General features: G+C 45.7%; 2 protein-coding genes across 9 annotated transcripts; both read right to left on the reverse strand.

The window, feature by feature from the left end:
- Positions 1-649: 649 nt before the first annotated feature.
- Positions 650-4,066, reverse strand: LOC101775821 (M protein, serotype 5). Of its 8 annotated transcripts, XM_022826284.1 has the most exons (8): positions 3,872-4,066; positions 3,089-3,175; positions 2,284-3,008; positions 1,936-2,147; positions 1,466-1,832; positions 1,303-1,358; positions 1,135-1,199; positions 650-952 (listed from the first exon to the last, which is right to left on the reverse strand). In XM_022826284.1, exons 1-4 carry the CDS (start codon positions 3,972-3,974, stop codon positions 2,130-2,132), a joined length of 933 nt encoding a protein of 310 aa, XP_022682019.1. In that variant the 5' UTR covers positions 3,975-4,066; the 3' UTR covers positions 650-952; positions 1,135-1,199; positions 1,303-1,358; positions 1,466-1,832; positions 1,936-2,129. The 8 variants fall into 8 exon arrangements, with proteins under 8 accessions (XP_022682019.1, XP_022682017.1, XP_022682018.1 ...); XM_022826282.1 differs by having other exon boundaries at positions 1,135-1,358; XM_022826283.1 differs by having other exon boundaries at positions 1,303-1,832.
- Positions 4,067-4,411: 345 nt separating this feature from the next.
- On the reverse strand, positions 4,412-8,470 carry LOC101778142 (factor of DNA methylation 1). Its single transcript, XM_004968148.2, has 7 exons — positions 8,218-8,470; positions 6,970-8,104; positions 6,301-6,482; positions 5,773-5,862; positions 5,406-5,684; positions 5,075-5,287; positions 4,412-4,985 (listed from the first exon to the last, which is right to left on the reverse strand). The coding sequence occupies exons 2-7, from the start codon at positions 8,069-8,071 to the stop codon at positions 4,752-4,754; spliced, it is 2,100 nt and encodes a 699-aa protein (XP_004968205.1). The 5' UTR covers positions 8,072-8,104; positions 8,218-8,470; the 3' UTR covers positions 4,412-4,751.
- Positions 8,471-12,155: the final 3,685 nt, after the last annotated feature.

Consider the following 12,155-nt stretch of genomic DNA (forward strand, 5'->3'; position numbering starts at 1 on the left):
TTGATTACCAAAGCTAAAAATGTTTAACAAACAAAAAATGGGAATAATTTTGGAATTCCAAATATCTTTGTGATAGGTGGGAATATCGTATACTACCTCCGATTGGATATTTTATTTAAGTCTTAGACAAGTCGATTCAGCCACCCACCTTTCGCCCATAAATTGAATTATCACCCACTTTTCACCCATGAATTGAATTATCTCATTTGTTGTAGGGTTGTCCTTCCATACTTTCTTTTTATTGTTGACAAAGCTAGTCGGTTGCCAGTAAGTCGGCCCGTGTTCAATCACGGCCAGGGTGGGTGGGTGCTCACCTCTTAGAAACAATTCAGGAAAAGCTTTGCGACTTATTAAATAAAGCTAAAATACTCCCGTCATCTCTCCCAAATGAGTTTAGAGAGAGGGGTGTCAGCGGTAGGGCTGCCGGCGGTGGTGGCAGCAGCAATGAGACTCCTCTACAATACTTCTGCTGGACTCACTAACGTGTGGAGAGAGGTACTGCAGGGGATCTGCTTCCAGTGGTGGGCAGTAGGATAATAACATAAGCATTAAGTGTGCACATTTTACACGAAAATATTAGAGGCACCATAGACATCTTGTCTACCCCCATAATCATTGTGCCAAACTCTAAAACTACGACTGAATATATTTGTTGTTGTGGGAATATTTTATAGGATAACCAACTCGAAATGGATTATTCACTCACACGAGAAAGGAGACACTGCCTACAATGAAATGTTTGGATGCAACATCGAGTTCCTAGTTACAGTTCACAAGATTACATCCCCTCATTCATCTTCCTCGGAAGGTATGTCCCTCGAGCCATTTCATCTCCTCCATCTTCAGAGCCAGAAGAGTGTTTAGATGGTGATTTTGCAGGGAAACGCAGGTATCCAGTTCAGTCAACCAAATGCTCCACTCACATCAGTATGCTTCAGAGTAGAGTTTGCTCCTGCAAAACCATCACCACATCAAATGGGACACCTCAAACAACGCAAGAGCGCAGTAATTCAGCCAGTCAGTGGGAAATGTTATTGCATTGATTTTTTCTGAACAAAATAATACAGGAATCATGAAACCAACACCAAGTAGCTGAAAAAGGTACAGATGCTGAAAATAGGTAGCATGACTAACCGATCACTCATGCCAGGACTTTACACTACCACATATGTACACCTGCAAAAGATACAGACACCTAGCTAATAGGAGCACGAAAGCCACGGGTTAGTATCATTCAGTTAACCAATCACATCAGTGTTTAGGACGGAAGCGGCAACAGCACCACATGAGCATATCACATACGCTTGTAATGTCTTTACGCAATGGAACGCAGAGCAGTGGCGGAGCATGCAGAGAAACTGAGAGGGGGCCAATAACAGAGGAGATTAGCATACATAGAGTGTTTAAGTAGTTAAATTAGCTGTTCCTTTAAGAAATTTAGGAGGATAGGGGGGGCATGGTCCACCTTGGCCACAATGAAGCTCTGCCAGTGACGCAGAGGATGCATCTCCTATGTCAAGAGGGAATGAGCAGCGCAGGGCTCCCACAACGGCACCAACAGGGATTATTGGCTTGGTGGTCACACCGATCAGGGCGCCTCTTCAGCCCCTCCTGCGCTTGGTTATCATCTCCATTTGTCCGTACAGGTAGAGAACCTCCTTCATCGTCGCCTTCCGGCCTTTCCTGAAGTTCCAGAACACAGGCACCACGTGCCGCTCACTGGGGTTGTACTCGTTTATCTCCATCAGCGCAGTCTTCACCGCATTGCACACATCATCGCCGTACTCAAATCGCAGGAGCTTCAGTTTTGCATCATCTTCGTCTAAAACTTCCTGCAACAAACGAGGATTGGTTATGATTTCTGGACAAATACTAACCTCTATAAACGACAAAGACATATAATACCTTAGCTGGATAGAAAAAAACAGCAAATACCTTATGCTCTCCATTAACCTGAACAGCCACAAAAGGATGCCAGGATGGCTTCTTCAGTTCACCCTGCCAACTTTCAACCAGCTTTGCAGCTTTGGTCTGGTAATCGACGTTTCCATATTTTCTCTTACATGCATTTTGAAATGGCTTCTCATCAAGTTCTCCCATTCTTTTGGTCCCAATAGCTGGCCGGCCATTTAACTCGTCTCCAAACCCTGAGCATCATGATGCTCACAACAATCATTTCATCAATGGAAAACATCTTATGAACATCAACTGATGGAGAACACGTTAGGTGCATGGTAATTGCTAAACATACAACACATATAAAATAAAATAATGGAGCAGTACCATAGTAAGCTCTTTTCGGGCTTGCCGTAGCTCATCGTTCCTTTGACGCTCTTTGCTCACAAGAGTTCCGTTCAAATCTTCCAGGTCGTCATTCTTGTCTTCCAGCTCCCCAATCCACTTCGTTAGCCTGTCATTCTTTGCTTGCAGCTTCTCATTAGTCTCCGTCAGGCCCTCATTCTTGACTTGCAGACCCTCATTCCGCTTTGTTAGGCCAGCATTCTCGGCATGCAGTTCCCCATTCCGCTTCCTCATCCTATCATTATTGGCTTGCACCTCCTCATTCTGCTTCACCAAGTCGACATCCTTGGCCTTCAGCTCCTCATTCTGCTTTGTCAGTCTGCCATTCTTTGCTAGCAGCTCCTCATTCCACTTTGTTAGGCCGCCATTCTTGATTTGCAGCTCCAAATTCTGCTTGCTAATGCCATCTATATTGGATCTCAGCTCCTCATTCTCCTTCACCAGGACATCATTCTTGGCTTGCAGGTCCTTATTCTGCTTCATCATGCCATCATTCTTGGCCTGCAGATCCTCATTCTGCTTTCTCATTCCCTCATTCTGCTTTCTCAAGCACTGCATCTCTTTCGCCTTCTGAGCCAGCTCAACTCTCAGCTTCTGATTCGCCTCACAGTATCCAAGCTCTTTCACATCCACATCTAGTTGAGCCCTCAGGTCTTCGACCTCCATTAAAATCCTCTGAGAATCCTCACACGCTACCTTCGAATGCTCTGCCCATGGGTGAAAAAAATTAAAACCATGGTATGAAGAAAAGAGTGAAAGATTGAAGCATGTTTTCAGTAACACATACCTCCATTGCCAACCAGACTCGTCAAATCTTTGGACATAACTGCTGCATTCCTCTTCCTGCTTCCAGATTCTGCCCCAAGATTCTGACCTGCTGCCACCGAAAAACAAAGAACGCTTCAGCAAGTGTAAGCAAGATAGCCTGCGACAGGTAAAGCAATGCAAGTATACATCACAAAATGTTCCTGCCATCCTGTGGATATTACACATCACAGTTGAACACACAAAAATAGTTAAAGGAACGAGGAAACGAGATAACTGAACACAATGATTTTTTTTCCCAAAAATCTAAGCAATAAGATGTGTCGACAAAACTGATGATCCAAGTAATTTAGAGTTGACATATGGTGGCAGCCTTCAGAAACTTTGCACTCTTGATTGACTAAATGTCATAGTTGATTGCACTTTACATTTGCCTTAATTCAAGTGCAGTTATTCCTAAGAAACTGTTTCGCGTCAATATACCTATGCCTACAAGTTCCCACGACTCAGATAGTCAGATTGATGCGCTTGGGGACCAAAAGGCTTGTGCCTCCAATCGAAAGAGTATGCGACCCTCATCCAAAGGTCGCAACTTGGTGGGGAAATGAAACGAACGATTAGTAACCTGGTATCGAAATGCATCATAGATCAGACTTGGTATCGAGAGGTAGTAGATAAACTAAACTGCAGGGGAGTAGTACTAGCAGATCCCTCAAGGCAGGCGCCCTCGTAAACCAAAAAGAAAAAGAAAAAAAAAGAAGAAAGAACAAGAAGAAAATGCGATGAGGTAAAAGAAAAGGCAAACCGTGGCTTCTCTTACCACCACCATCAGCACTTCGATCAACGCCACGGTTCATGGGTGGCCCGCCGGATTCTCCAGTCTCGTCCCCTCCGCCGGCGGGGGCCATGGCTACGGCGGCGGAGGAAGAGTGCTACGGCGGCGGAGGAAGAGGGCACTGATGAAGAGTGAGGGGGCTTTTATTGTCTTTCTTGCCTCCTGTCCTCCCGCAACCACAATAACACTCTTCCAAAGGAAAATATATATATATATATTATTATTTCAGTTGCCTACTATAGTTATTGTGTCATCAATCTAAAACAACTTACTGAATATATTTGTGATCGTGGCCTCGTGGGAACATTTTCTAGGATAACCAATTTAAAATGGATTATTTACTCAAATGAGTGCACTAATTCAGCCAGTCAGTGGGAAATGCTGTTTGCATAGATTTTTCTGAACAAATGAATGTAAGTATCATCAAACCAACACCAAGTACCTAAATTACGGTACAAATGCTGAAAATATGCAGCATGATTAACCGATTACGCATGAAAGGTCAGATGATAGCACACAAGATAAAGGCCAAGCAGGCTATCACTTGCACTACTGCATATGTACACCTGCACAATATACAGACACCTAAGTAGGGCACGAAAGCCACGGGTTGGTATTATTCAGTTCACCGATCACATCAGTTTTTACGGCCTGAAGCGGCAACAGCACAACCACATGCTTCCACACATCACATACGCTTGTAATGTCGTTACGCAATGGAACATTAACACAGAGGATACATCTCCTATGTCAGGAGGGGATCGAGCAGCACAGGGCCCCACGATGGCACCAATGGCGCGCATGCACGACTACTTATTGGCTTTGCAGTCAGGCGGCCTAGGGCACCTCATCAGCCCCTCCTGCGCTTGGTTGTCGTCTCCATCTGCCCGAAAAGGTACTTGAGCACCTCCTTCGTCGTCGCCTTCCGGCCTTTCCTGAAGTTCCACAGCTCGGGCACAACATACCGACCACTGGGGTTGTATTCATTTATCTCCATCAGCGCGGTCTTCACCGCATTGCACACGTCATCACCATACTCAATCCACAGGAACTTCAGCTTTGCATCATCATCATCTAGAACTTCCTGCAATGAACAAGGACGAGGACAACTATTAGTTCCAATACTAGCCTCTATAAAGATAACACAACAGTCAGATAGAACACGGTAAATACCTTATCTTCTCCATTAACCTGAACAACCTTAAAAGGATGCCAGGATGGCTTCTTCAGTTCCTCCTGCCAATTTGTGATCAACTCTGCTGCTTTGACCTGGTAATCATCGTTTCCAAATTTCCTCCTACATGCATTTTGAAATGGTTTTTCATCAAGTTCTCCCATTCTTTTTATCCCAATAGCTGCCCGCCCATTTAGCTCGTCCTCCAAGCCCTGATCATTGTGATAACCATTTGATCAGTGAGAAAAACCTTATGAGCATCAACTGATAGAGAACAAATCAGGTGCATTTTAATTGCTAAACATATAGTACATAGAAAAAGAGCGGTACCATAATCAATTCTTTCCGGGCTTGTTGTAGCTCGTCGTTACTTTCACGCTCTTTCCTCACAAGATCTCCACTCAAATCTTCCAGCCGTTTCTTCTCACGCTCTAATCTTTCACTCAGCTTCTCCATCTTCTCATGAATATCACCATCATCATCTCCCTCCAAATGTTTCATTACTTGGAGTGTACCATTCAACCGTGCAACTTCGAGCTCAAGTTGCTGCTTCTCATGCAGTTCCTTTTCCAGTTGGAGCATCCTTGCGAATACATCTTCCTTTTCCCTCTGATGTTATTAAAATGTATTAATTCTCATCACCAGAACCTACAGTGACCATCTAGAAAGCAACATATAAGTAAGAAAGAGGGCAAACCTTCTGGTCATCCAATAGCTTCAGAACATCGAAGTCAGCCCTCTGCTGCTCTATACTGGCTAACTCAAGTTCACTATTATCATCTTTCGCCTGCACAATTTCAAAAGAAACTTTAAGTAATTGTATAAGATATTGCTGTATGCAATCATGCTATCATACCAATATGCTCTAACTGTCATCATTAGTTTATGAGCCTAGCAAGCTTTGGTGCATGCACTTAGGATGTAGAAAGAGAACCGGTATTCTGTGAATGTCATAGAACTTAGATGATAAAATACTTCATAACAATACATCCCTTGTCAAAGTGAAAGTACTGATGATATATAATTTTAAACAACCTGTACAAGTTTGAAATGGAAATATAAAACAGCAACAGTAAATCCTTGTTTCCAAAGTCAATCTCAATCACTTAACCAAAAGAATGGTTGCCACTCTGTTAGTCCAGATTAGTGCACCATAAGCATGATATTTCAGCAGAGCTTACATGAGCATAGCCTAGTGCTTCATTTGTATAGTTGTTTTGCTTACCTTCTGCTTCTCATCATCGAGTGTCTTCCAGTCGTTAGCATTCTCAGCTGACAGCTTTTCAAGTTGCTTAGCTCGTGAATTCAGTTCTCTCCTCTTATTTTCTAATTCTTGCCTCAAGTTGTCATTTTCTTGGAAAATTCGCAGAGCATTTTCACGAGCCCTGCGATGAAGATTTCGCATTTCTGAAAAAGAGGATACAAAATTATGGATGAGTTAATTTATAAAAGAGAAAATTTGCTTTGTTAAATTTGTAAAGCAAAGAAATTAAAGCTAAGTAATCAAAGTTAACAATTGGAGGAGGTTTGTTCATACGTGTAAGCATTGTTCATCTCATCAGGTAATTCGTAGTTTTACAGATAAATATAATGTTAAAGAAAGGAATCGAGTAATTTCATGCAGAATGGCATTACTATCAGAAAAATCCTGCATTCATCTAACCAACCCACAACATCATTTCTCTATGTAACCCATGTCCAATATAAGACTATTAAAAAACTAACTTCAGGACTTACATGCAAACTATCTAATATGCAATGGTACAAGATAGAATTAACATCTGAGATCTGCTCTGTTACAAATAAGTTTCTGTTTCACAGCCATGACTAGAAATGTCACCATCTAAACCATCAAGTAGAGCCGAAAGAAAGGAAGCAAAATTGTACAGATTACCTTCATTGTACGCCTCGTGTAGCTTCCTGTTGTCCTCCTCAAGCCGTGAGATCGAGAGTTCTGTTGCATTCTTCTTTGTCTCCAAATCCTGCAAGTATCGGTTCTTTTCCTCTATCTGAGATGCCAGTCTTGCAACCATCTCCCCTGACTTCTCTAACTCAGTTTTGGAGACCTCATCTATTGTTTTCAGGATGGTACGCTTCCTCAAGAACCTTCCCACCACAGTCCCTCCATTGTAATCCCCCTCTCGGGCAACCCACCCATAAACCTTTACCTCACCTTCGCCGCCCTCCCCCTCTGCAGCACCTAGACCACTATTCCTAGTCTCAAATTCCTTCTTCCCCAGCTTATTCACACTAAAATGGTTCTCTAGCGTAAGCGCATCATTAAATCCACTCCAATCATTGGTAAACCTCACGATTGCAAAGGTTTCCATGCCTTCTATCTCATCGATAAACAAAGGCACAACCTCAACAAAACTAAACATGGCTACTCTACCAGCAAACTCCTCAGCATTGAACCCTGCACCGGCTGCAAGAACACAAGCCCATGGCCAAGCATACCTCTCAACCTCCCGTGGCGGCCCCACGTTCTCCGCCGGCGCAGAACTGGATCCCGTAGGACCAACATTGGCTTTCGCCTCCGCGGTGGCACTTCCACTGCCATTGGCGTTAGCAGGGGCGGGCTTAATGGCACCGAGGATGCCAGTGATACCGACAAGGTCTTCCGCGAAGGACGGATCGGTGCGGACAAAGCGGGCGAAGGCGCGGTGAGACGCGCGCTCGCGGCCGTGGCGGCAGTGCTTGCTGGAGACGCCGATGCCGTCGGCGTGCTGGAGGAGGTCCTTGATCTTGTACCCCTGCTTCTTCTTGCCGGGGCAGAAGGGGCAGCGGAAGGTGCCGTCCGGGTTGCGCACCCGGTGCTTGCCGGATGTGAGGAGGCGGAAGGATTGCTCCTCGTAGTCGCTCTCCGCGTCCGAGTCGTCCTCGGAGTCGTCGTCGGAGTCCTCGGATTTGGGGTCCGCTAATCCGGCGGCCTCCGCGGCGGCCTCGGCCTCGGCCTCCTCGTAGGGGTCGATGTAGTCGTCCATGTCAAGATCCATCCCCGGAGCTCAGGGATTCAACAGAGACGATTCCTGAACGCAAATACAGCGGTTATTGATCGAAATTTTACAGGAACGACGCGATTTTTCTCCCCAAATGTTCTTCGATCCAAACATACTACGAAAGAGGAACCGAAAGGACTCACCTTCCCCCGAACTGGAGCACGATCGCTCCAAATGGCAGCGAAACTGGATGAAATTGGGGGGAGAAACCCCCGCCCTATGTAAAGCCCGGGCGAAATCGCGTTCTCACGCACCACGATTGAACGCAACGACGCCGCCCTCGCTGGATTTATGGTGGCATGGCGGAAATCGGCGAGAAAGGCAACAGCTTTACTGGGCAAGGATTAACACCTGCATTCCATTCCAGTCCTGGGGTTTTGGGGGCGGCGCACGGGAGAGATGCCACTGGTACGGGGTGGGACGATGATATGTGGGGTCCATTTCAACCCGCGACGGTGGCCGGGACCACGTGTCAGGGACTCTGACACTTTGACTCCTTTGGGAAGCGTTACGTGGGCCCGAGTTCATCCGGCTCTTTAACTTTAGGTCATCTCAAGATGTTTTTCCTTTTTTTTTCTCGTTTCACTGTTGAAATCACACCCACCTCCATCTAAAGGAAATATTGAAATTTCTAGGAAAATAGTTAATTTGGTTAATGCATTAATGATGGAATAAAAAGTTTCCCCTTTTTTCATAGAGCGTATAATTCGTTGACAGAAGAGTTTGATACTAAGATTTGGAGAAAATTTACAGCAGAGGTACAGCAAAAGATTTCATTTGATCTTCCCATTTAACATATGGTTAAAAGGCAACGCATGTAGATTTTCTCCCTTCTCTAGTTGGATGGAATTCACGCTTATAGCGTAAAGAGTAATAGTTAAATAGGCTTGTAAACAAACTAGGTGTCATTTGGTAAATTTAATAAAAAAAACAGCACACTGCGCATACCCTACTGGCACGAGTAAATAATCTTTCTGTATATATGCATGACACAGGTAATAAGTAAATAAGCTTGTATACAAAGATAGTAATAGTTAAACAAGATTCTATAGGAACCAACTGTCATGTCTATATTATACTATTATTATTTTGTACATGACAAAAGGTAATAATTAAATAAGACTGTCTATAAACCAACTGTCAATTCCTAAGTATATATGCTACTATTACTCGGTACATGAAAAAGAGTAATAACTAAATACAATTGTATCAAACCAACTGTCATATCTCTGTATGATACAAGGTAAATCAAATACAAACCAATTATTAATTCATACATATTATTATTACTCTGGACAACATAAAAGGCAATATTAAATAAAATTGTTTACTACACAACTGTCATTTCAAAATAGTGCTATTATTCTTTACAAGATAAAAAGGTAACGGTTAATTCAGCTTAATGCATACCAATCGTAATTTCTTCAGTAAATTCAAATTAAAATCAGCACAAACATATAAATAATCCATGTTTTAAGTGCATAGGTTGGTGCTTGAATCTAGATCGATGAAAAGAAATGATCTTAACAATTTTGCAAGCAAAATTAAAAATAGAAAGAAATTCAGTGGTTTTTCTTACTCTTATATCCTTTCCCACAAGTTGGTTCATCTTGAACGGTTGTTGCGGCATCTTCCACTCCATGATCCTTCAATGAGATTATCATTATGGCACCCATGAACTAGACTCGAGTCAACAATGTCTCAAGGATTAGAGAGAACCTTGGGGATTCCATGGACGTTGAGGTGGCAACTGTGGTGGAGCAGTGACACAAGGAATGGTTAGCTACAGATCTATCTAGCATGTCTTATCGACTTATCGTCGAAGAGCGGTGCAGGGCAGTATGCTGGTTCGTCATAGATAGCAAAGGTCCATTGTCGCAATAAGTAAGGCAAAAGGAAGAGGGAGAGGTGTGCGGCCATGTCAGGTTGAGGACAATAGGCATGGCGATGATTAAAAAAAAGGGGGTGGCAGTATGTGGAATGCTACAAGAGGAGGGTGCTCTATCCGCCAGAGAAGCATGGTTGGTTCTACGCAAATGATAGGAAGGGGCGGCGGTGTGTGGGAGCATTGTAGTGGCCCGACCAAGATGAAGGAGAAAGCGCGGTCTGCAGTCATGTTGGGGTTGAGGGCGATAGGCATGGCGATGATAAAAAGGAGCGGCGGGCGGCGGCGCATGGGACGGTACAAGAGGAGCGCACTCGAGCTCTTAGGGTTTTGATTGTTGCAATATCTACAACAGTCGGGGCATAAATCAAGGGTCAAGATCCTTGATTTAGATATAGAAAGAATGAAAATACCCTCAACCGACATCCGACGCTACAGAACCATCGAACGGTTCACATTGCTGCCATTTTGCACTGCAACATATGGCCCCGTAACACATGAGAAGAATGGGTATTGAGTTGGATGGTTGGGAAATACTCAAGGATTGAAATGTGGGAGCAAGATTGTCAAGAGAAATTACAAATCACCAATTTTCGAATTTCTTATCGAGTCAAAATTGTTAGTTCGTTCGGACGGCGTTCGGACGGTTCTCGGGTACATGTAGTAGAACAGAGGATTTATCCCAATTCCCATGGTACATTATCAAATTTTGCATATCAGAACCGGAAAAGGAGTCAGTTGTCTGCTCGAGTCATCTTCCTTAGGCAAAAGAGAGTACAACATTTTTGTGATTGGTTTTACGAAGAGAGGCTTTATGGCATGCCGGATCCTTGCTCTCTTGGTCTTTTTTTTCTTGCACCAGGCTTACTCTACCTTAGTCCCTGGGCTAAATTTTAAGCCATGCTAAAGTTTAGCCCCCTTAAATGGAGGGTTAAAGTTTAGCCCCCTTGGGCTGTTTGAAAATTAGGCTAAACTTTAGCACCTAGGTTTACAAAAGACTCATTTACCCCCACTTCCTTCCTTCCTCCTATCTCTTCTTCTCTCTCTTCCCCTTCTCTCGCTCTTCTCCCCACCTCCCCCAGCCGCGCCAGCCTCCTCGCACGCCAGCGGCCCTGCGCCCACCCGGCCTCCGCGCCCCTAGCTGCCTTCCCTCCCCCGCTGGGAGCCAGTGGCCGCGCGGCCAAGCTCCCCTCCCTCCCTGCATCGGCAGCCTGTGGCTGTGCCCGCGCGCCCAAGCTCACGTTACTCCCCGCGCCGGGAGCTGGCGGCCGCGTCCCAGCCTCCTTCCTCCCTGCGTCGCGCTCGACTCCCCGCACACCGGAAGGTCGCTTCACTCCACTCCACCCCGCCTCCCCTCTGCATGCTCCGATGGTGGCTCGAGGTCCGACGAAAGCCTAAGGCAGAGCCCCGCGCGGCACAACCGAGCTGCGGTGGGCGAGCAATGGCAGAGCCCCATGCAGCAGCACGAGCTCCGACGAGCGCCGGACCTCTCGCCAAGCCGGTAGCCGCGAGCTCTTCCGCGTGCCACGGCGCTAGGCCGGAGGCCATGAGCACGCAGCCGGCTGCCCCGGATCCAGCGTCAGGGGCGCCGCCAAAGAACTCGGCCGAGGCGGAGGCGGAGGCGGAGGCAAGAGAAGGGCGGCGGGGGCGAGGTTGGGCGGCAGAGGCGGCGGGGCCGGCCGGAGGCGGCTTGGCCGGCGAGGTGGAGGCGAGTGCAGTGCGGAGGAGAGAGAGGGGGGTGCGGGAGGGCAACCAGGGAAAGATGGTCCTTGGAACCACTTTTAACACCCATTAGCCCATTTTAGCACCCCTTAAGGGGCTAAAGGAAAAGGGGGGGTTAAAAGTGGTACCCCTCCTTTAGCCTAAAATGGGGCTAAAAGAGGTGGGCTAAACTTTAGGCCCCCCCTCCAAACAGGGCTTAACTCAACTTTGAGAATGCCAGACATAAATTTTACCTATTTTAGTTTAGGGCACTAGTTTTGAGGTCCGATAAACCGTTTCGAGCACTATAGAGTCCTGCCACCTCTTCACACTATACCTCCATACGACCCCTACACACTCCAGAGCTCATTACCCGTGGCTAGCCTCTTCATGGCGTGCTCCACTTTAATAACTCCCTCCCAAACGAGTGGCTTGCCGTCTCCCTCATCTTTGTGCTAACACATGACTTCCTGATATGCACCCTGTGCTTGGGTC

Source organism: Setaria italica, chromosome V (assembly GCF_000263155.2).
Source record: "Setaria italica strain Yugu1 chromosome V, Setaria_italica_v2.0, whole genome shotgun sequence".
Classification (NCBI taxonomy): Eukaryota; Viridiplantae; Streptophyta; class Magnoliopsida; order Poales; family Poaceae; genus Setaria; species Setaria italica.